A 21,665-nucleotide genomic window follows, 5' to 3' on the forward strand; every position below is an offset into this window, starting at 1 on the left:
CTTGGCACTTCTGGCAGGGGCAAAAGAGATGGGCAGGGGAGACTGCCTGACATAAAAACTCAACAGACTCATCGGAGCTAGGGAAGTATTTCGTGCAGAAAAGAGAAGGGTTCTGAGTCCACTGTTGGAGAATAAAGAGAGGCATTTAGTAGAGGTTCACAAGGTGCTAATCTCTCCCAAGCACCTGCCATGTGCATGTGGTGCTCCATCCCATGTGCCCAACTAACAGCAGGCGACCTTCAGGGACTCAAGAAGCGCTGGTACAGCAAAAATATAAAACAGTTCAACTGTACCCACTTTTGTGATGGTCTTCAGAATGGCATAGCGATCCATGGAAGGCGGCAATCCCACGTACAGAGTTTTATCCAGTCTACCTGGACGCAAGATTGCTGGGTCAATTATATCTAACGGCAAAGACAAAAGCAGAAGTCACAAATTAGAAATTAAGCCAAAAATATTTCAAGAAAGACAACACTGTGATAAGACAAAATGATAGATGGATGAATGAATGTTGAAGGATTTGCATTCATTTAACAATTTCAATCAAACTATTTCCTAAAATTACCTAACAGCAGTGACCATAGGAAAAGGACGTGGAAGTGCCTCACAATCATCTTTTATTTAGACCAGTGTTTGGCAGTCGATGTTGTATTCACACAGACAAACACCCAAATCATTCATATAAACGGTTCATTTAGGAAACACTCATATCAGGAGATGAGCCAAATAGGCACTTGGCTTTGGCCAAAGTCTCATGTTTAATTATTGGTACATTAAGGATTAAGTAAATGTGAATTATTAATGGCATTAAAAATCCTGGGTGCATGGTTATAATTGTACAGGCCAGCTGGACTTTATGCACGTTTAAAGCAAGTTTCTGGGTTGGAAGGCCCTATCCATGTATAGTCAAGAATGCATCAAGACACCAACTAAATATTTATATGTATTCAATTTGATTATCAGATAGGAGCAAAAGGACATGGGTTTCTTCTTGTTTCTTCTATTTGTATTTACATTTGACTGGAAAGGGTTCCCTGCCTTGATTTCATCTGGGATGTCCAATGTCATTTTAGAATGTCAGACTAGAACATCATGCTCCTGCCGCCTTACTTTCCCCATAATGTCTCCTTGTCTGAATGATGAGGCAGCACCTACTTTGCTTTTCAATCTGATTAAAAGTTTTAAGTTGGCAGGCGAACAAGGAGCGTTGACATCATTGCCTACTCCAGGCTCACCTACATCCCACCAGACCAGCAAGTCCAGCACTTCAATGAGCAATTGAGAAACATTATGTAGCACACACTAAAAGCTAAACTAGCTCTAGGTCTTAATCAAAGACTCCAGGAGAAAGGGGATGTATCTGAGCTTCATTTTGACATCACCCCATTTCCAGGTCTATCAAGGGGAGCCGCTAGAAGGGTAGACCCCATGAAACCAATCCTGAGTGCAAAGACCAAAACCTCCCTTGCTCTCTTTTCACTTCGACTGAAGGAGGCAGAGATTGAGCGGAAACAGCTTCCTACCAGAGTCTACTGGCAGACTTTGACACTTAGCATTAAAACAGTCCAGTGTGCCATGTGTGTTCCAGCCCTGCAGGCTAAATTACCAAGGACAACAGACAAATATTTAAGTGACTCATCAGTGACTGGGGGATTTGCCAGAGGTTACATTCCTAGAAGAAAGGAAGTCAAACTTATTTTGCACTTTTCCAACTTCAGCCTCAGAGGCAAAACTAGATAACATTTTAATTGTTATGACAGTGATTTATTGTGTGGTGAGCTGAGAGTATAAGGTATAGATTTTCGACTTTAGTAAGGTATTGAGTCAATCAATCAAATCAATCTTTATTTGCATACTGGAGGTACACATACAATTAAAAAAAAAACAGAACTATATAAATAAGTACAGTAGTTCATTAACATGTCGGTGTTAGGCTTTTTTCCTCTAGAATGCTAAGCCCTTTTTTGGCTATTTGATGTAGTTCGCTCTTAGGCCTCCATAACCCTTTTCCTACATAAGGTATCCATGCCAAATGTGCGTTCTCCTCAGCCCCCCCTACAACCAGGGGATCTAAAGGTACCCAGGATTTGTGAATTTCCCTGAAGGACACTGAGAAAATAGTCAAAATATAGCTACATTTAGGGGCTTGGGGGAAAACAGGAAAAAAGAGCTCTGCAAAAAAAAGTGTACGTTTTCTCTAAAAATGGCACCAACAAAAGCTTTGCTGTGCTAAAGTCACCATCCTCCGAGCTTTCAGAAATATGCAGGGCTGAATCAAAAAAACATTTTTTTTGTACCACAGTTTGACAATTTTTCAAAAAGGTAGCCGATTTTTCCTAAATGTTGTGCTTTTAATCTACTTCCTGGAAACTGCTGTGAAGCTCATGGGTGATTCCAAAAAGCTATAGATTTTTGAAAAGTAGACAAAATTCAGCATGGGGTCATTTGTGTAGATCCCTCAAAAGTTTCCTAAATAAACTAACCGTAGAATTTTAAAGTTTTGAAAATGAGTACATAAAAACGTCCATTTGTGACAATGTTTTCATTTGTAACTTCTTGCCACAATGGCAGATTTACAAAACAAATATACTAATACGATCACCCTTCAGGAAATGGGGATATATAGAGTTTGTAGGTTTTCCAAGAACCTGGGGTACCCAGAGCCAACAACCGAGCTGCACCTTACAATAGTTTTTCATTGTGTACCAACTATAGAACAAGTCATATCGCAAAACAAAAAGAGTGAAAAATGGGTATCAAGGAAACCTATGTATTTCTGAAATGGACACCAGCTCTGGAGGGTAGAAGCAGTGGCTATTTGCACATTTCTGAGTTTGATATTCACAACAGGTATCCTGAGCGGGTTTGGCCATGGTCGAGTGAGCCCGCAAGCCCTCAGGGGGTTGTTTCTCAGCCCGTACCTAGCAGAGTTTTATCCAGAGTACAATCCATCAGGAAATGGTCTGCTTCTGCACAGCCTTGCTCTTCTTTGCTCCGATGAACCTAACAAAGAGCCGATTGTCTACCCAATGGTCTTTGGTGTGATCAATATAGAATGACAAGCTCTTTTGGGGTCCAAACAATGGAGTCTCTCGTCCTCCTTGGACTTGATGAGGTGGAGCGTAGAAAGCCGGCAAAGTACCACTCTGGCCAATGTGAAAAAGGGTGACCACCTTCGGAAGGAAAGAGGCACATGCCTGAAGAAGCAGCTTAACAGGGGAGAAGTTGGTGTGTGGCGGCTGGACCGACAATCTGAAGTTCATTGACCATCCTGGAAGATGTAATGGTCATGAGGAATTCGGTTTTCAAAGCCAAAATCCACAGAGGGAAGGTAAACAGGGACTCGAAGGGAGAATACATAAGAAGAGTAAGGACCTAATTGAAGTCTCATTGGGGCATAATAAAAGGAATAGGTAGGAACAAATGTTGCCAACCTATCAAAAACAGAGTCACAAAGGGTGACTCAAAAGGGAGGGTTGAATTGACAGCTGCTAGAAAGCCAAGATGGCGAATAAATAACCAATGCCCAGAGCAAGGCCTTGCCAGGCTAAAGAAAGAACAAACAACAAAACCTCAGCCAAAGGTGCATAAAGGGGGTCACATGGTGCCACAAATATTTCCCAATGGCCGGTGTAGACAGATTTAGGAGAGGGACCCCTGGCTGTCAAGATTACATCCCAAACTTCAGGAGTGAGATCGCAAACCCTCAACAGTCTGGCAATCTTCATGCATGAAGATGGAGTGTTACAGGTTTGAGTGCAGAACCTTGCCCTGTTGCTGCGACAGGAGTTCCTCCTGGAAAGACAGCCTGACCGGACAGAAGCTCATGTTCAGGAGTTCTGGATACCAGAACCTCAGTGCCCAATCGATAGACACTAAGATGACTTGGGCCTAGTCGTTCCTGATCATCTTGCAAACTCAGGGCAGGAGTGGTATCAGCGGAAAGGCGTACAGGAGTCTAGAGTCCCACAAAAGACAGAAAGAGTCTCTGAGGGAGCGCTGCTTTGGAAACTCCATCAGAAAAGGGGGTGGTGATGGACAGAGTATCTGAATTCAGCAGAACACTCATACCCAGTCAACAGATCAGGGCTTGATCCATCACCGTTTTTTAGCTCACTGCACCATCCCAGCTCAGAACCTGGCTACATGCAAATTAGTCTGTCCCTGGCCCAGTGCATCATTTGAACAGGGAAGACTAAACTACCAAGCCAATTCTTTCACTGGGAAGGAAACAAGCTACCGGGGACCGGTTTCTGGCATTACAGTAGTCTTCGGCCCGGCTTGCTTGAATCCTGATGGTGCAGTGAGCAAGGGACTCATGTCTGAGCATACCCTTCCACGCTTATGGTGGACAAAACGATTCAGAAAAGGGGGTGGTGATGGACAGAGTATCTGAATTCAGCAGAACACTCATACCCAGTCAACAGATCAGGGCTTGATCCATCACAGTTTTTTTAGCTCACTGCACCATCCCAGCTCAGAACCTGGCTACATGCAAATTAGTCTGTCCCTGGCCCAGAGCATCATGGGAACAGGGCAGACCAAACTACCAAGCCAATTCTTTTACTGGAAAGGAAACAAGCTTCCGGGGACCGGTTTCTGGCACTACAGCCGTCTTCGGCCCGGCTTGCTTGAATCCTGATGGTGCAGTGAGCAAGGGACTCAAGTCTGAGCATACCCTTCCACGCTTATGGTGGAAAAAACGATTCAGAAAAGGGGGTGGTGATGGACAGAGTATCTGAATTCAGCAGAACACTCATACCCAGTCACCAGATGAGGGCTTGATCCATCACCGTTTTTTAGCTCACTGCACCATCCCAGCTCAGAACCTGGCTACATGCAAATTAGTCTGTCCCTGGCCCAGTGCATCATAGGAACAGGGCAGACTAAACTACCAAGCCAATTCTTTTACTGGAAAGGAAACAAGCTTCCGGGGACCGGTTTCTGGCATTACAGCAGTCTTCGGCCCGGCTTGCTTGAATCCTGATGGTGCAGTGAGCAAGGGACTCATGTCTGAGCATACCCTTCCACGCTTATGGTGGACAAAACGATTCAGAAAAGGGGGTGGTGATGGACAGAGTATCTGAATTCAGCAGAACACTCATACCCAGTCAACCGATCCCTTGCTCATTGCACCATCAGGATTCAAGCAAGCCGGGCCGAAGACGGCTGTAATGCCAGAAACCGGACCCCGGAAGCTTGTTTCCTTCCCAGTATAAGAATTGGCTTGGTAGTTTGGTCTGCCCTGTTCCCATGATGCACTGGGCCAGGGACAGACTATTTTGCATATAGCCAGGTTCTGAGCTGGGATGGTGCAGTGAGCTAAAAAACGGTGATGGATCAAGCCCTGATCTGTTGACTGGGTATGAGTGTTCTGTTTAATTCAGATACTCTGTCCATCACCATCCCCTTTTCTGAATCGTTTTGTCCACCATAAGCATGGAAGGGTATACTCAGATGTGAGTCCCTTGCTCATTGCACCATCAGGATTCAAGCAAGCCGGGCCGAAGACGGCTGTAATGCCAGAAACCGGTCCCCAGAAGCCTGTTTCCTTCCCAGTATAAGAATTGGCTTGGTAGTTTGGTCTGCCCTGTTCCCATGATGCACTGGGCCAGGGACAGACTAATTTGCATATAGCCAGGTTCTGAGCTGGGATAGTGCAGTGAGCTAAAAAACGGCGATGGATCAAGCCCTGATCTGTTGACTGGGTATCGTTTTGTCCACCATAAGCGTGGAAGGGTATACTCAGATGTGAGTCCCTTGCTCATTGCACCATCAGAATTCAAGCAAGCCGGGCCGAAGACGGCTGTAATGCCAGAAACCGGTCCCCGGAAGCTTGTTTCCTTCCCTGATCTGTTGACTGGGTATGAGTGTTCTGTTTAATTCAGATACTCTGTCCATCACCACCCCCTTTTCTAAATCGCATTTGAAACTCCAGCACGCAGAAGAACTTACACTGCACATTCTCCGAGGTGGCAACAGGATTTAATCCAGTTTTTCCCCAGTCGCAGAAGAGACTTTGCACCACCTCTGGGTGCAGACACCATTTGAGATCTGCAAGGCAGCAACCGCTGAGTTTTTTTCTCCCTGGCGTTCAGAGATCCCACCATGTGTTGTGCGTCCAGGAAAATGTCCTCAAGTTTCAACTATGTTCAGCGGCGCAGAGCCTCCTGGCACAGAGTCCACGACCCCACCCGACTGTTTGTTTGTTGCGGTGGTGTTGTCTGTGAACACCAGAACCAGCCTTCCTTTGATGGATAGAACGAAGGGTTTCAACACCAAGATAATCTCCCTCAACTCCAACAAACTGATGTGGAGGTGAGATTTTGCCAGAGACCGTAGTCCTCTCCCAGATGGTCGCTCCAGCCTAGGTCACTGGGTCTATGGGTGGGTGCGGGGTCTGCCACTGGCCCAATTGGAGTCCGCCAGCCACCCCTGCAGATCTGTCGCAATTCCCTCGAATACCTGGACCAGGTCAGAGGGATTACCCTGACGATTAACTCAAAAGGATTTTAGATACCACTGCAGAGCCCGCATATGTCAGTTGACATGTTTCACTAGCAGGATGCAGCCGGTCATGAGACCCCGCAGCCTTAGAGTCAGTCTCAAAGAAATCCAGGATAAAATCTGAAACATCAGAATTATAGCCAGAATATCCTGTACTCACCGCTTCAGAGGGTAGGCATGGAACTTCACTATGTTAAAAATGGCTCAAATGAAAGGGGGCAACTGAGTCAGGTGTGACTTCAGCACATAGATAGTGAACCTTAGCAAATGCAGGAGATCCATAATGGTCTGGAGAGAAGGAGACAACTGCCTGGGGCGAACCAACCTTCAATAGCCAGTTGTCAAGGTGGGGAAGACTGGAACCCCTAACCTCCACAGATGGGCTGCAACCACCACCATCACTTTCTTGAAAATCCAAGGGGCACGGGTGAGGCCAAAGGGGAACACCGCAAACAGGAAATGCTTGTGGCCCACCATGAACCGCAGGTCACGCCTAAGGGCTGGTAGGAAAACGGGTGGAAATACAAGTTCTGCAGGCTCAGAGCTACCATCCAGTCTCCAGCATCAAGGCAGAAAGGACTTGAGCCAATGTGAGGATTTCATGTTTCTCTTTCTTCAGAAAGTAATTTAGAGGGGACAGGTCTAGTATAGGGCATAGGCCTCCGTACATCTCCCACAACAGGAAGTAGCGGGAATAGCCACACACTACTTCTGATGCAGGTACCTGCTCATTATAATGAGCTTTATTGACTGGTCTACTTACATCTCTTTTTGTAGGCAGAGGTTCTCACATTTTTTTTAATCCTGTTAGGTTGGTGATATTGGTAACAGTCTCTTTGTTTAGCTTACATGATTGTGCGCAATGCACTTGTTATTCAGAATTTACATTGATTCTATGTTTTCTATGATTGTGCACAATGCATTTGTTACTCAGAATTTACAGTGATTCTAGGTTTGTATCACATGATCGAGACATCTCTTTATGGTATTGTGGAATATCATTAAGTCCTGTATGTGTAAAGAAGAAATGTGAATAGCATACTGCCTCATGTTTTAGAATGTGGTAATATTGTTGTTTTGTTGCAAATATGGGTTTTGGCATCAGTTATATACTGTTTCCTTGTCTTTTTAGTTTACAACTGGAACCCCTGACGAAGGGACAAGAATGTCCCGAAATGCATTGGGTGGTTGTTCAAGAAACACGAACAGAAATGTATATTGCATGTTTAATATGAAGTGATGTAATGAATATTGAATTCTTCTTTTGTGTTTAACATTTGAAAATGTATTAAATACACAGCTGATCAATTGGAGAAGTTTTTTTGAATGTGTATAATTCACATCCAGTAGTGCGCACTGTAGTCCTAGCAGCCAATGCGGTGTTAGGCCTTTATTCATAGTTTATCAACAATGCTTGGCAGGCATTAATACAGAGCAGCACACATATCGCAAAAATCTTGAGTAACCTGTAGAAAGTGTGCGACATTCATCAACATTTATATAGGCTGATGGACCGGGCATGGCTGGTATTTCAGGTGGCCAAAAATATCCCTCCTACGTCCGCGGTGAAAGGACTGCTGCTGCGGACGGGTCGATAGGGAAAGGCCAACGGATCTGGCCGTGACCCTGCTCTTGTAAAATCGCTCGAGTGCTGCATCAGCCTGGTCACCAAAGAGGCGAGAGCTATCGAAGGGCGTGTCGATCAATGAAGACTGGACATCCCTCGAGAATCCAGTGGACTGTGAACAGGTGTGACAATGTAGTGCTACTGTAGAATCCATGGTGTCAAGTCTACACCAGATGGAGAACTTTGCTGCATCCCTGCCATCCACCAGAGCGTGATTGAGGAGAATTCCTTGGGCAGAATGAGATGCAGCTGCACAACCGAATCCCACAATGAATGGTAATAGCAGTCCAAGAGGCATGAGGTATTCACCAACTGCAGGACAAGGCTGACAGAAAAATAAATGTGCTTCTCAAAGGTGTCTACCCTCTTCGATTCCCTATCCAGGGGCGTGGTCGGGAACACTCTTGGGTTGACTTTTACTGCTGAAGCCTGCACTACCAAGTTCTCAAGGAAGGGATGCTGGGAAAAGAAGGGGTGCTGGGAAAGGAAGGCTGGGTCCCCATAGGCAGGACGGTGGTGCTGGGAAATCATTCAGTGCAGAGATGCCTCTGTGCAGGGTTTCGCCCAGGCACCTAGGAGCAAGTTGGTGAGGGCTTTATATGAGAGGAGCATGTGTTTAGATGAGCCCACCCCAGGTTGAAGCGCCTCAGATAAAAAGTTAGTCTTGACCTCGGCGACTGACCGCTGGAGATCGAGGACCTCCATCTCCCTGCGTATCACAGTGGCAAAGGCTGTCCTTCCTCCAAACCCTGGCCTGGAGATGAAACCATGCCTGTGTGTGGGGAGGCATTCAGAACACTGGCATCTCCCAGCTCTGCATACCAGTTATCACCAGGGTCCTCTAAGGGACCATACACCTCCTCTCCATCAAGATTTGGGACTCACTGAATTGGTTTGACCAGTGTCTTTCTGAATAGTTTTTCCAGGAGCTTTCTGATTAGGCTTGACAAGGGATCTCAAGAATAGATTTACCAGATACCTCCTTATTAGGTTCGACCTAGGGGCCTCGTGACTAGGTTCAACCAGGGTGCTCCTGCAAAGATTAAATTGGAGACCTCGTTAATATGTACAGCCTGGAACCCTTAACAGGTTTGACCAGACAAATAAGGTGCCAGATACAGCTTAGGGTGAACTCTTAAATAACTTAGCAAGGCTTCAGACAATCGTTTTAGCATTCTTTCCGACAATACAAAGAGGGATGAAGAATAAGTACTTGGATGACCAAAGAAATATTCTGGATTATAACAGCATGTAACTAGGATTCTACAAAAGGAGGGCAGTTCTACTAAATGTGGCAATTGCTTCTAGGGAAAATGGCATTCCAGGTCATTCCACAGAAGTCAAATCAGACTTGTGGCAATAATGCACCAATGCACAATGTCAGTTTCTTGTGTCAGTCTCATTCCACGCACTCAGATGTGGGGTGTAGAACAAATTGGCTGAAACAGTGTGCTGATTCCCAATTTGGCACCTTTTTAGATGCTGAACAGGCCAATCCATAGAATAGGGTAAGTGGGCTGTGGGTTCGGGGGGAATGGGTGAGGACTAGTGAGGTATCTGCAGACAGATAAAACATCAACAAGAAAAGGTATTACCGAAGGTAAATAATTTGCTATACAAAGACGGTTGGTCAGGTAAACACAGAAGGCCAAAAGGGCAGATAATTAAGACTTCACTGTGCTCACTGCAAGGCCTTACTTGGATAACGAAAGAACAAACCATAGAACATCAAAATGTTTGGCTTGCAAAAGGTCAGTGTTTCTGGACAAATCCAAATGATACATTTATTCCAGTGCTCAGTGTAGACAGATTTCATGGAAGGGTGTCCTGTACCAAGGACTACTTTAACCACTAAGGTCAGAAAATCAAGAGCATTTAGTTGTTGCAGCTCAATCTCCACACATAGAGGTGGTGGATGTGGAGACTTGGATGAAGACACCCTACTCTGCTACTAAGGGCTTTCTGAAGTGGAAGCCTGATCGGAGGACAAAGAATGGCTACCACACTCTTCTGGCCCAGTCTGGTGTGATGAGAACGACTTGGACCAAGTCTATATTGATCTTCATTAGAACCTGAGGCAGGAGAAGTATCAGTAGAAAAGCATTCTGGACTGCATCATTCCAGCCTTAATGCATTTCCCAATGAGAACCTTGGAGAACTGATGACACTGTGTGATCCTAACATTGGCAAATTGATCTAGCCTGGGCTTATGTTATTTATCAAAGATACCCTGCTCCACCTCAGAGGAAAGGAGACACCAAGGGCAAAAGCATTCAGCTTCTGGAGCTAAATACCATGGAAGCCTTTTTGGGATTTAATCCATCAGTGAAAATACGTAATTACTTTCGACCAATTAAGTTATCACTTTGCTGGCAGGCTACTCTTTTCTAGCAGGCATTGCCGGTCGTCATGTTATTGCTGCAGACTATCTTTAATATAATGGGTTCATTAATATCTAAGCATTTCGGTCCTGAAGATGGTCGTTTATTGATTTAATGAGAGACTGGAATGTCAATGTGACTTAGCTACTTGCTACTTTACAAACAAGTGTCTTTGCATCAACAATCATGCATACTACGAATTGGGTGAGTGACCAAAATTAACTTGTTTTCCGCAGGAGTGGAATCATCACTTTTATTTCTTTTCTTGTTGAATAATTCTGAATATCTTTCTTACAAGAGATATGTTTTTGCTGTATGTTAGAATATACACTCCATGTTGTTTAATTTGTAAAATTGAAAATTCTGCTCAATGTAATCTTTGTTCAATCTTCTGAAGTAATTATTAAGACAAACATCTTCTTGAGAATTAACTTTTTGACAAAGTAAGTTGTTTTCTGGTGCTAAATTCAGGAATGCTTGCCCCATGTCAATGTGTGGTTACACCATTCATGTACAGTTACTATAAGACTAAAAAAATTTGAAGCATTCATTTAAATAATAATCCCCTTGGTGGCTCTAAGCTTGCAAGGAATTATTGGGTTGTCACCTCAGAAAGGCAACACTAGTCGTCTGCCTGATGCGGTCTAGCATTCAGGGACCTTACTAGGTGTTTGGCAAGCAGAAAGATGTTCTTCTGGTTGAGCCACCTTCAGAGGCATAGCTCCTTCCTGGCACAGGATCAGTGACCTTACTGTGCCCTGCTTGTTAAAGTTATCACCTAGTGGTACTGTTGTTCATATGAACCTGCACCAGCCCCTACTAATGCACGAAGCTCCAAAAGAATGATATGGGCCAGCATTCCAGTGGAGACCAGAAGTGTTTTATCTCTACCTCACCCAGATGCCCTCCCCCCAAACCCAGCAGTGATGTGTTTGTCATCCCCATGATGTTTGTGCGGGGAAGGGAGTGGCCTGCCACAGGTCAGGTTGGTATCTGCCAGCCACCAGTAAAAATCCTACACCAGCTCCTTTAAGATCTAACTAGAGTCGGAGAGGCAACCTCAATGTTGGGTCCACTGGAATGTGAGGGTCCACTGCAGGGCCTGCACGTGCCTCCTGGAGTTCGGAATGAGGAGAACACACAAGGCCAAGAGACCAAGAAGGAACAGAGCCGTTTTCACTGAACTCCAGGGCTAATCTCAAAACATCAGGATCATATCCGGAATGTCCCAGACTCAATGAGGCGAAGGAAAGGCCTTGAACGACACTGTGTCCAGAATTGCCCTGATGAATAGAATGGGAAACAACTGTTACAACGCTTGCATTACAACACATGCTTTTACCCTGCAGGCCATTACAATGAAAATGGCTAGCTGGAGGGGGTATAAGGTGTTGGATTTAACTCCATCACCTACCCACTGTTGCACATACTGAAGTTGGAATAGTAAATTATACTATTCCAAACTCCAGCGTACTCCCGACAGCAAGTCGGGGTAAAAAATTGTGTTGCAACAGCATGCGGGGTAAAAGCATGCGTTGTAACGTCATACACCTGAATAGAATTCTCTGCGTGAGATTTAGGTGGGACTTTGGATTGTTGATGGTAAAACCCAACAAAGTCAGGAGTTAGGTTGTCATCTGCAGGTGGTCTGTGACTGAGTAAGACAAGCCTGCCTTTAGAAGCCAGTCATCGAAACATGGCAATACAAGTGCTCTTGACATCAGATGATTTGGGAGCAATCTCTGTCATCACTTTTTTGAACACCCGAGGAGTGGAGGTAAGGCAAAAGGGGAGCACAATAAATAAAAGTGCTTCTGGTCTATCTTGTACTATTATACAGAACAAGGGAACCCAAGGGAAATTTAGACAGGGACCTTGGGCAATTTCATGTTATAGAGAACAGTGGTCCCTATTCAGGGAGAATACAGTGCGATAGATAACCATACACTAGAATAGAATGCATGTCTTTTGTCCAGCCGGACAAGAATTTATTTTCATAATATTTTTCAAAAGTAGTATCAAATAAAACATTCAGATGACAAGTGGGCACAGCCGTGACCCACAGAACACAAGACAGAACAACGAACACAGAATTGGCCAAAAGGCAAGCCAAAATGGGTGTGTACACTTGTACTCAGTATAGACAGACACAAATTAATCATTTAACACCGTTGCACAATGTGTTATAGCTTGAGTCTGGTGCATAGGGTGTTTGGGTGTCGACGACGTTTCGATGCCAACATTAAATATAGGGCATCATCTTCAGGACAAACAAATAATGCATTGCTGTCTTGATAACAATGTATCACACCTTTTTTTACAATTCTAAGGTGGCAGAGAATCAACGGTTCACTATAGGCGCGAGGGCGCTCAGCATCTGGACTTTGGGGGTTGCCGGCACCAGCAGGATCAATTCTGTTTGCTTAATGGCAGAAAGTCCTGAAGCAGATGCAGCGATACTGCCCACACTCACTGAAGTAATGCGATCGTGCATTTTCCTACAGCTGGCACACAGCACCCAACAGGACTTTCTGCCATTAAGCAAACAGAATTGATCCTGCTGGTGCCGGCAACCCCCAAAGTCCAGATGCTGAGCGCCCTCGCGCCTATAGTGAACCGTTGATTCTCTGCCACCTTAGAATTGTAGAATTGTAAAAAAAGGTGTGATACATTATTATCAAGACAGCAATGCATTATTTGTTTGTCCTGAAGATGATGCCCTATATTTAATGTTGGCATCGAAACGTCGTCGACACCCAAACACCCTATGCACCAGACTCAAGCTATAACACATTGTGCAACGGTGTTAAATGATTAATTTGTGTGTCTATACTGAGTACAAGTGTACAGACCCATTTTGGCTTGCCTTTTGGCCAATTCTGTGTTCGTTGTTCTGTCTTTTGTTCTGTGGGTCACGGCTGTGCCCACTTGTCATCGGTCTATCTTGAACCATAGTTAATGCCTGTGGGAAGCATGAGGAGTATATAGAAATACGCCTCCTGCAAGTCCAAGGATGCAGTCCCGTGCCCCGCATGATCTGAGACAATGGCAGAAGTCCAAAATAGGCCTTTGAAACAAGAAAGCAATATGAATAGCATCCTTTCCCACTGCCAAGTATGGTACATTCTTGATGGCACCCTTGGGCAACAGAAGACTGGCTTCCGGCTTCAGGACTGTGGATGGCTCCTCCGAGAGTAGCTCCAGTGCTGTAGGAGTGTGAAGGAAAGAATGAGCCTAGCATAGCTCCTTTGAATAATCTGCAAAAACTACCTGTCTGAAATGATGGATCTCTAGCAGGAGAAGAGATGCCATATTCTGCCTCCTACTGACCAGGCATGTAACTGGGAGGGCAAACTAAAGTGGTAGGGGAGAAAGAATCTGAGGACTATGACCGTTGCTAATTCAAAAGGTGTCTACTGGTGCCACGGCAGCTGCCCAAAAATACTGGGTTAGGTGTTGTAGTATCGATTGGGAGGGTTGTAATCTAGCCCTCTTAAACAGCCACTGAATTTTCTGTACTGGTGAAGAATTTATTTATTCTGCTTTCAATAGCCCCAAAGAAAGTACTGCTGTGTCATTGTCCTTACATTGTTCTAATGGCGAACCATCTTTTTCTCCAAACCTCCTTGAGCTATCAAAGGGCATGCCCGTTAGTAATGCCTGCATATCTCCAGAAACCCCTGTTAATTGCATTGAGGTGTGCTTTCTGAGCATGACACTGGTGCCAATGATGTTGCAGAGGAAGTCGGCCGTGCCCAGACCAGTCTATAGCACATACTTGGCTGTTTCCTCACCATCCTGTATGATGATACATGCCTTTGTCAGTGTTTCCTCATATCCATTTTACCCAGTGTGTCTTCCCATCTCTCACCATGTTTTAAAATTAAAACATAGCTTTACCCATTTAAAAATAATCTAACCTGGAATAAAAATTGGGATTTTGTTCCAATAAATTATTTCCCTCCAAAATTCCAAAAGTAGGTGTAAAATACTTACCTGGACGGTTAGTGGCAGCCATTATGAAAACCTGCCGACGCCTCTCGAGCCCATCCATCTCTGTTAACAACTGGTTTACCACACGGACGCTTGCCCCAGCCTGTGTGAGAAAGAAGAGGTGCATCAATTTATCTTCATCACCATTTTTGTTTAAATCTGTTTATTAAACATTTACTTTTTCTTTGTAGTGAAGAGGCCATATCATAGAATGGGGAGGTAGGAAGGCGGTGACCAATCTGCAGTTCGAGTATCTACTCTAACAGCAGGTCATTATTGAAGGTAAGTAAATTGTTCTTTTGATGGATGCTTCTAACCACGGGTCCTTCACCTTGTGAATAGGTACTAAAACAGTACCTCCCAAAGTGGTGGGTCTGTGGAATGGTTCAAACTAAAAAAGTACCACAGGACGGGCAGGCAAAATGCACTTCTTTACAGACCTTGTTGTTCAGGCAGTAGTGGCTTGTCAAGGTAAGGCCATGTAACTGCCTGACAAATATCCAAACCAGGCACTTTGTGTGCCAACAAAGTGGTAGCAACTTTGTCTCTGATGGCATGAGACTGTATGCCTTTTGGAAGCTGTTTTTTTAGCCATTGCATTGCAGATATTAATGCACAGGAATATCCATCGATAGTCTGTTTCTGCACCACCTTGCAATTCTGTGCCCCAGAGAATCCCACAAAGAGCTAATCATTCACTCGTTGTTCTTTGATATGATCAACGAGAAAGCGGAGTTCTGACCCAGGAGATGGGAGAATTTCCTATTATTTTGAGGGATGATGTGGAGCAAAGAAGGTCAGTAAAGTGTTGCTTTGTCTGACATGAAGAGGCATCACCATCTTCGGTAGGAGCACAGCTTTAGTCCGTAGCACCAGTTTGTCTAGGAAAAAGGTGGAATAAAGAGGTTCGACCAAAAGGGCCTAAAGTTCGCTCACCTAGCATGCAGATGTTGTCACCTGAAGGAAGACAGTTTTTAAGGTGAGTATGCACACTGTGCAACTGCTTTGGTCTTAAAAGGGTACACACATCAGAAAGGTGAGAAACAACTGCACCATTAGAAATGGTGTTGGGGGAAACATATGTTGCAAACCTTTCAGAAAAAGTATTACAATTAGTGATTTGAACCAGGACAGCTGGTCCGCCAAACATAAAAGGCTCAAAGAGCCAATAGATAACCTTTAATTGTGCCCAGAGCAATGCATTGCGGGATCAAAAACAAAGTAAACAACAACCCATCTGACAGTTTTTCCTGCAATAAGTCTAACGGCCAGGTACCACACCACACTACACAATTGTTCTAGCCCTGCATATACAGGTTTCATGGAAGGACGCCAGGGTGCCTGAATTACAGTAATTACCTCAGGAGGGAGATAAAAGGAACTCAACTGCAGCCACTCAATACATGCATGGAGGTGCAGACTACACAGGCTCAGATGCAAGATCCTGCATTGCTGCTGCAACAGGGGACCCACCAGCAGTAGAAGCCTAATTCGAGGGCAGATACTCAGGCCTAGACGTTCCAGGTACACACTCTCCTGCACCAATCCGATGTCACTAGAATGTCTTGGGCCTGGTCACTTCTGACCTTCTTCTGAACTCAGGTCAGGAGTGGGATTGGCAGAAAGCAAACAGAAGTTCCATGCTCTACTCTATTCAGACTGTGCCTCCTATAAAAAAGAGCTTTCTTGGAAACTCCAGCTTGCAAAAGTGCTGACAGTGCACATTCCTGGTGGTGGCAAGCAGATCTAGCCACGGTTCTCTCCACTGTTGGAATATTCCCTGTGTCATCTCCAGATGCAATTGCCATTCGTCATCTGATAATTGAGTTTATCCAATCTGGTGTTTGAAGGTCCAGTCATGTAGTGCACAACCAGGGAAATCCCCTGTTGATCCAGTCAGCTCCACAGATGTATGCTTCCTTGAAAGGGGCTTGGGCCCCACCATGCCCCGCTTGTTACAGTGCCGCATGGCAGTGGTATGGTCTGTGAGAACCTGCACCAGCCTCCTGTTGATGGCTGGCATGAAGGCAAACGAATGACAGAAAGTCCTGCAAATTGAAGTGAAGGCTGGTCTCTGCCTCTCCAAGATGAACTCTTCTACCCAGTAGTAACATGTGCCTCGCCACCGTCAACTCTGTCTCAGGTAGAGGGAGGGGTCCGACGCTGGTCTATTTGAGGTCAAGCATCCGCCACTGTAAATCTTTTGCAGTCTACTCTGACACCTGGATGGTACCAGACAGGCAACCCTAGGGCTGGACTGTCACTACCTCAAAGTCAACTACACCAGACACCTAAAGGCAGCAATGGAGAAGACCGTTAACCCACAAATGGAGGAGGGCCGTACACCTTGAGTCTCTGTAGATACTGTGGACTTGGATTTAAACATTTCTTTGACCCTTGCAGCCTCCTTTGCATTCTGGCGTAATTCTAGCCAAGCATTCCGTCCGCCCTCAGTTGCCTGCTCAAAAGCACAGTTAAACTCTTGTGAGAACACGCAGGATTTCAGGAGGTATCCAGCCATCTTGGGTGGGGCTCCTCTATAAAAAGGAGCCACACCTGATTCCAACTGCCAGTTATTAAAGAGTCCAGCCAGGTGACTTCAGGATAAAGTCCTTCAGGAGGTGCACCCTCAACGGTGAGTATTGCACACAGCTGTCTTCAGGATATGGGCCAAGTGGACAGGCCCAGCACTTACAAGACACGTAGAGACTAATTTTAAAACTTAGGAACTAATCTTTGAATTTGTGCACTAATAGTTAACTCAAAACATTTCTCTTCACCTAGGGGGAGAGAGAGCCTGTAAAAACTCAGGTTTTTGAAAGAGATTCGTAATCAGGCTCTTCAGTGACTCAACTGGTGAGCCATTAAAGCAGAACCATTGGATTCAAGAACCCACCTGTGTAAATAGTACTTGCGAGAAGAAGGGTCTCAGCTCAGTCTCTAAACTTCATTCTTCCCTCTCCACCCATTCGACCTTCCCAGGGAAAATTTCACCTCTAACAATTTTGGTAGGCCTGAGAACCTCCTGCAGACAGGTAGGAAGGAATTGGATTATAACTAAAGGTTATGTCTATCACTAAAGTTTATAATAGGAGTTGTTTATTCCATTTCCCAATACTAACCATCTTTCTACACTTGCAGGTTCAAATTCCTGTTGTCCCCATCATTATCCCATTCCCCTTTATCTTGTTGAGGTTTGCTACAGCATCTGTCATGTTTATCGCACCAAGGGTAGGGAAGCAAAAGATACCATTCTGCTCCTGTGTAAGTATACCAGTTCAGGCCTGGGGCCACTGAGACTTCAGGCCCTATTGCATAGCTTGCATCTGGCATGGTCGGCGAACAGGAAGCAGGAGGCTAGCAGGCCAAGAATCCTCAGAGCCATCCTTACTAAGACCCAGGACAAGAGCTGGAACATCAGGATCATAGTCAACATGTTCCAGATTCATTAGGCTGGACGCTAGACTCAAAAGTGGACCTTATCCAGGATGGCTCAGATGAAGGGGACCCTCTGCGAAGGAGTAAGGAGTGACTTCAACACATTTATTGAGAACCCGGAGGAGGTCCGTGACTGACTGTGGCCATACCAACTTCAACAGTTCGTCATCAACATAAAGTTAATATTGGAATCCCCGACCTCAGCAAACAGCGAATACCGCCATCACACTGGTGAACACTAGAGGGAACATGGTGAGGCCGAAAAGATCACAGCAACTGAAAGTGTTTGTGGCCCACCTCGAACAGCAAATAATGCCTGTAGGGCTACAGGATGGAAATGGGAAAATAAGCAGACTGCAGGTCCAAGGCGCTATCCAGTCTCCCGGATCCAGGGCAGATAGCAGTTGGGCCAGGGTGCGCATCTTGATTTTCTTTTTTTTTTTTGCAAAGGCGGGTGTTGGGTTGGGGAGGAAGGGGAATTCAGGATAGGGCAGATGACTCTGTCCTTTTTCAGCACAAGGACTAAGATGGTACTGAGGTGGTGCACAGGTGGTGTTGTGCTGATACTGAGTAGGTGCTGCACTGGTGCTAAGTGATACTGAGGTGGTGGTGTGCTTGTGTGGAGATGGTGTTGAGGTGGTGATTAGGTAGTGCTGAGAAATGCTGCACTGGTGTAGAGGTGGTGCTGCACTAATACTGAAGTGGTGTTGCGGTAGTGCGGAGTTGCTCCTGAGATGGGGCTGCGCTGGTGCAGACGTGGTGCTGCGCTGGTAGTAAGGTGGAGCTGGGCTGATGTTATGGTGGGGTTGTCCTGGTGGTGTGCACCGATGCAGAGGTAGTGCTGTGCTGATGCTGAGATAGTGTTGTGCTGAGGTGGTGCTGTGGTGGGGTTGAAGGATGCTGCGTTTGTGCTGAGGCGGTGCGGAGTGATGCTGTGCTGATGCTGCGCTGATGCTGAAGTGCTGCACTGATGAGGAGGTAGTGCTGTGCTGAGGCTCAGATAGAGCTGTGCTGAGGCTCAGATGGAGCTGTGCTGAGGCTCAGATGGAGCTGTGCTGAGGCTCAGATGGAGCTGTGCTGATGCAGAGGTAGTGCTGCGGTGGTCCTGAGAAGGTGCGGTGCTGATACTGAGAAGGTGATGTGCTGATACTGAGGATGTGCTGCACTGATGCTGAGGCGTTGTTGCACTGGTGCTAAGGTGATGCTGAGTGATCCTGAAGTAATGAGGTGCTTGTCCATAGGTGGTGCTCAGGTAGTATGAATGATACTGAGGTGGTGCTGAGTGATGCTGAGGTGGTGCTGAGTGATGCTTCAAAGTTAAAGCAAATATATAAACAAACAACGTGCCAGGGTCCTTAAAAAACACATACCAAGAAACCACCTTAAAATTTAACATATTGCTGACTATGGCAACATAACTACGATTTAAAATGATCAAAATTAAGCCTTAAAACTTAAAGTACTGCATGCGGCAGAGTAGGCCAGGCGGGTATTCTGACCAACTAAGCCGGAGTTTGTGCTCCTTCCTCACCAAGACCATCTCATCAACATTTGGCCTTGGATAAAAAAAATTTTTTAAATCAAACTTTAAGGAAGATTAAAGCAAGTTATTGAGTAATGGTGAGGTAATTCATGGTAGGCAAAGAGCCTACCCAGTGGGGTAAAAAAAAAATATATATATATTACCTACTGGCGGTCGCCAGTAGGTAGTTATAGTTAGAATTATTTTCAATAGGAAAATCGCAACATTCTATTGGGAATAACTTTGGCGCCGGTTGAGGAATCTGCCTGAAAATGTCCTCAAATTTGCCACGCGGCGCTCCGGTCCTTCCCTGAAAGTTTGGGGGGGGATTCGTCAAGCGGGGGCGAGATAAAAGGGGGGTCCCAAAACGTGTTTTCCCCATGTTAATTTCCATAGGGCGGTCGACCTCACTTTTAGCCCGAACGGCTGAATGGATTTCCACCAAACCTGGCAAAATTGTAGGGACTGGTAGCCCGATGTGCCTTTGCTATGTCTCAAGATATGTGCTCCAGTGGATTTTGAGTAATTTAGGTTCAAAAGAAATATATATATCTGTAAGCGCGCCCCGGTATGCGCACCGGGGCGCGAACCAGCGCGCTACGCGAGTTCGCGCGTGGAAAGCTGATTGGCTCTCGGGTGTCTGTAAACATTCCAAACAGTCCGGTGCGGCTGCCATCTTTTGTCTCGATAGGATCGAGACACAAGAGGCGGCAAAAACAAAGAGGGGAAATGACCAAGAGGGGGCAGGGTAGACCTCCCCCCCCCGACCCCCTAGGTTTGTTGTGGGGGCAATAAAAGGGCCCCGCGGAGCAGAAAAAAAAAAAAGATATTTTTTTCCATTTGAGCGGGGGAGCGCCTGGTACGCGCACCGCGGAGCCTACCGGGGAGCGTACCCTAGAAAAAAAAGAATGACAGAGTTTTTTAAAAATGTAGGTTTTTTATATAAATTGGAGGTAGTTCTAAAAAACTGTTTTTTTAAATTCTTTTTGTTGTTTTATATTTTTGTTATTGTTTTTTTGAACATTTTTTACCTTTTTTTGGCTTTTCTGAACAGTTTTATATTTTTTTTGTATTTTTTATGGGGAGAAACAAAAAACAGGGAATTATAAACGGCTCAACTGGAGGAAAAAAACAACAGGAAAAAAACTAGGGTTTCTTCGGGCACTTGTGGTTATCACCAATAATGTTGAGGAGGGTAAAACTCTTCTCACCATAAGTAATGGTTTTGCCACAATATATGCAAATGATTTTGAAACCACCAAACGTAGTTTGTATATTTGGAACCATCTGACTTGCTTCTGGACCCGATGGAGTGGGTTCTTTGGTTGTTGAGGTGCTGGCAGACGATTGTGGAAGGTTTCTGCACAGTTCTCTCACCTCTGCTGCAGAGTAGTTATTGGGGTGCAATCATTGCATGTGCCGAATCATTGTATGATTTCCAAATGAATATTTTTTTGCAGGGTTCCCCCTGGATAGTACAGCGCCACAGATGAGACAAGTCACCTTTGCAGCGTTTACATTCTTTGCAACCCTTGGGATTTAAAAAAACTGTCATATAAAGTGCTCCTTAGGTTTATATGGGGCTTTGTCTTCAGGCAGGAAATGCCTTGTCTACCTTCTCTCCTGCTCCTCCTCCTCCTCTTCTTCTTGACCACCAATGTGATGTTGTGGTGGTCCTTGTGGTGGTGGTGGTGGTGCAGATGCTCCAGTTGCTGCTGCTACTGTAGCCATTTTAAAGTTCAAAATATTAGTCACAGATCTCCAAACAGGTCTTCCTCAGTCAAAGGGCAAAGTCAGAATAAGGAAAAAAGGTGGGGGCTTTCATCATTTGGAAACCAAAAGTGTTCTGAACCAATGAAAAGTGTTATTTTCAGGTCACATGACCTGACGCGCTTACGCTACGGGCCCCGGGGCGCGTAGCGTAAGCGCGTTAGGGTGCTTACGTAGAGCAATCGTATGTGCTTCGGCGCTTCCGGGTGCGCTTACGCCGTGCGTCATAACACGCATCACGCGGCTACGCGATACGTCACGATGATGTTTTCGTTCGCGGCAATAGCGCAAATGGGGTACGAACCGGTACGCGAACCGGTGCGCGGCATAACTGCGCTTATCGGTACGCACCCCAGGAGCGCTCCGGGGTAAAAAAAAAAAAAAGCATATATAAATATACAATATAGGATTCATTTAAAAAAATATT

The 21,665-nt window shown here is 45.3% G+C and overlaps 1 protein-coding gene across 1 annotated transcript in view; it reads right to left on the bottom strand.

The window, feature by feature from the left end:
* Positions 1–21,665, bottom strand: part of NVL (nuclear VCP like) — a 459,565-nt gene that overhangs the window by 175,946 nt on the left and 261,954 nt on the right. Inside the window, exons 18-19 of the mRNA XM_086927967.1 lie at positions 14,512–14,611; positions 298–404 (exon numbers count right to left, since the gene is read on the bottom strand). Coding sequence (XP_086784093.1) covers positions 298–404; positions 14,512–14,611 — 207 coding nt within the window. The remainder of the gene's footprint in view (positions 1–297; positions 405–14,511; positions 14,612–21,665) is intronic.

The sequence above is a fragment of the Lissotriton vulgaris genome, chromosome 6, assembly GCF_964263255.1.
Source record: "Lissotriton vulgaris chromosome 6, aLisVul1.2, whole genome shotgun sequence".
NCBI classification, from domain to species: domain Eukaryota; kingdom Metazoa; phylum Chordata; class Amphibia; order Caudata; family Salamandridae; genus Lissotriton; species Lissotriton vulgaris.